This window comes from Bidens hawaiensis, unplaced genomic scaffold (genome assembly GCF_021521415.1).
Source record: "Bidens hawaiensis isolate Kalapana, Puna unplaced genomic scaffold, B.hawaiensis_p1.1 tig00018958_1, whole genome shotgun sequence".
In the NCBI taxonomy this organism is placed as follows: Eukaryota; Viridiplantae; Streptophyta; class Magnoliopsida; order Asterales; family Asteraceae; genus Bidens; species Bidens hawaiensis.
In genome coordinates this window covers 1-3,023 of record NW_027492879.1, presented here as the reverse complement: position 1 = coordinate 3,023, position 3,023 = coordinate 1, and the positions used below count along the sequence as shown (strand labels likewise).

Below are 3,023 nucleotides of genomic sequence, written 5' to 3'. Positions count from 1 at the left end.
TGAGAACATATATTAAAATAAAAAATGCCAAAGGAGTTTCTTTGTCAATAAAAGCTAAGTTTCTTGAACGACCTACAAAACTTTAGCAAGTCAAGCGACCAGATTCAACTCCACTTGAACCTGCCTTAAACTTTACACTATTCAACTCGGATAGGCTTTTAGACTGGTTGTTGTGGGCTTTGGGGGGGGGTGCCGATATAGTGACATCGCCCGACTTTAACGCCCTACACACTGCGTTGGGGCGTTAAAGGACGCGCAGTAAGGGAGAGAGCTTCAACACATTAACGGGTGGCAAATGAGAAAATAATGGGGGCCCAAACGCTTAATGGTGGGGCTTTAAACCACAATACGGTGTTAAAGGGGTGAAGTTTTAACTTAATGTTTAAAACTTTTTCATAACAACCAATCTTATAATAATCATACAAGCATGTTTGAACCACATGCATTTTAAACAACCATAGCATACAAAGAACGAGAAATAAGTAAAAATAACATAACTAAAGTCTAAGAGGGTGTTTGGAATTCCTTATTTATTTTATCTCATTTTATAACTTTTTAACTTATTTTATCTCATTTACGAACAACAAAGGTACCAAAACAGTCTCTTCTCCAAACTACTACTCAACATGTTAAAAAAAAGTCAACTCTTTAAGTCAACGAACATCTGCCAATCCCCCAAATCCAATCACCATTTCAACTCTCCAATGGCGGACAATACCGAAACCCTAGAACTCAAAGATTCACAGTCAGTTCTACCGTCTGTAAGCATCTATTTCCTCAAACGATTCGATTTGAATTGTATTTGTAGCATTAATAACCAGTAATCATCATGATGTGATGCTGTTACAGTACCTGGAGGTGAACTGCACAACATCATCCAAAATCCGACGGTTTTCGGCGGGAACAGAGGCCGGATTCGCGGTTAATTTGATCAACAGAAAGGTTGATGGCGGATCGCCGATTGCGTTGTATATTGAAGCGGTTAAAGAAGGTGAAGAGCCGGTTAGTTTTGGACCTAGTTCTGTTCTTGTGAGTTACGGCCATGGATGGAAGCTGCAGACGGTTACTGAACCTCAAGGTATATGTTTTCTAAAGCTCGAGCTCGGTTTGTTAATTGTTTTTACAAGCTCAGGCTCGGCTCATTTATTGTTTGTTAATAATTCAACTATATATGTTTTTAATTTGTTTTATATATTTTAAGAATCACCTTAAACGAGCCAAAGATTGGCTAGAGCTTGGTTGTGCAATGTGATAACAATATAATAGTCCAATAAAGGTAAAATATAAAAATACGCAAGGCTCGTTAAGGCTTGATGAGCCTAAATGAGCTTCCCATACAGGGCTCGAGCTTGATAACTAAACGAGCTTTATTTGAGGCCCATGCTTGGCCGAAAAAGCTCGGCTTGTTTCGAGCTTTTTATTGATCCAAGCTTGAGCAGCTCGGCTCGTTTTCACCCCTAATTATGTGGCAAAATTTATCAGTAATTTAGCAATTAGCTAGAATTCATGTTCATTAGAGTTAAGTTCTGTTCTAGTCTTTGTGGTTTGGTCCAAGTTGTCACTTTAATCCAATCTCTTTTGTGTTTTGTGGTTTGCAATTTTTTGGTATTTCAGTACAACTCGCTTGCCCCGTTAGTAAAATCTGTTAACGAGATCGAGCTCAAATTTTTCAGAAAACGAACGATCTATGAGTCCAAGAGCCAAGTTTACAAACCGGCTCGGCTCGTTTATTTTAACGAGCTGAAGTTGAGCTCAAGCTCGGTTCATAAAAAGCTCGAAGTGGCTCGTTAATTTTTTTTATTCAACATTTGTAATGTTTTATTTTTTAATTCTTTTACACATTGATTTATAAAAGACTAAAAAATATTTTTTTTTAAAAATACACGTCATGCAAAATTTATAAATTAGAGAATTTAAATATTACATGTGCTAGTTTTTTCTTCACAGAATTTATACACCCTTTGAGTTAACATATTTTTATAACGGTGTTAATGGGTTGGACTGAAGTGACAATACACTACAAACCACAATAAAGAATTTGGACAAAGTGGCAATTTGGACCAAACCAAAGGGACTAAAACATAACTTAACTCTGTTGATTATCTATACATGTTTGAGTTTGATGGAACCATGTTATAAATTTGAGTTTTTGGTCTTCAAGTAGGTGCAAGAGCTAGGCCAAGTGTGAGGAGAACAACAAACCGTGAATCATCTCCACTGGTATGTCTACCTTTTGATATCATTTTATTATTTATATTAAAATAGCAATAACTGATGGTTGATGAAGCTTAACGAATTGAACATTCCACAGAATTACCTTTATGTTCGTTCATTTAATAAATGAACGAACATGAACAAGGAGTTTTGTTCGATTAACTAGATGAACGAACGTGAAAAGAGGCCATGTTCGTTTAGCTGTGTTCATGAACGTTCGATTATGTTTTTATCTTCATCTGTTTATGTCCATTGATGTTTGCTTGTTTATTAAAGGTTTCAATACTTTTTTATGAACTTATATAGATTTAAGCAAAATTGTAACTATAATACAAAAATATATTTGAGTATGTGATTAATTTATATGTAAAATTAACATATGAATATGAATATTAAATAGAATGCTAACACAAACTTGGTAGCCAGACTGAACCGCTGAAGCTGACCATGAACCAAATAATATAAAACATTGTTTCTGTTTATTTGTGTTCGTTCGTTTTTTTTCGTAAACTGTTCACGAACAAGTTCATTTCTTTAATGAACGAACTATGAACAAGAAGTTTCGTTTGGTTAGTTGCCATGAACCGTTCGTTTGTCTGATAAAAGATGAATGAACAAACATGAACAAGGCCCAATTTGGTTTGTTATGGCCCTAAGTTTATGTGATGCATAGTATTAATTGAAACCAATACGATGGTGTTCTTGCGGTTTGTTACTTGTGATTATATTTACAATAATATGAAAGAATACTGTTTCACTTCCAACAACTTACATAATTTTTCATGCTTTCAGGGTGTAAATGAGTTGCA

General features: G+C 35.1%; 1 protein-coding gene across 1 annotated transcript; it reads left to right on the top strand.

Moving 5' to 3' along the window:
• Positions 1-691: 691 nt before the first annotated feature.
• On the top strand, positions 692-3,017 carry LOC143557398 (uncharacterized; the record flags this gene model as incomplete). The annotated part of the gene is made up of 4 exons (XM_077046480.1): positions 692-761; positions 850-1,078; positions 2,165-2,220; positions 3,007-3,017. Coding segments are annotated over exons 1-4 (353 nt in total), but the record flags the coding sequence as incomplete, so codon positions are not given.
• Between the last annotated feature and the right edge of the window lie 6 nt (positions 3,018-3,023).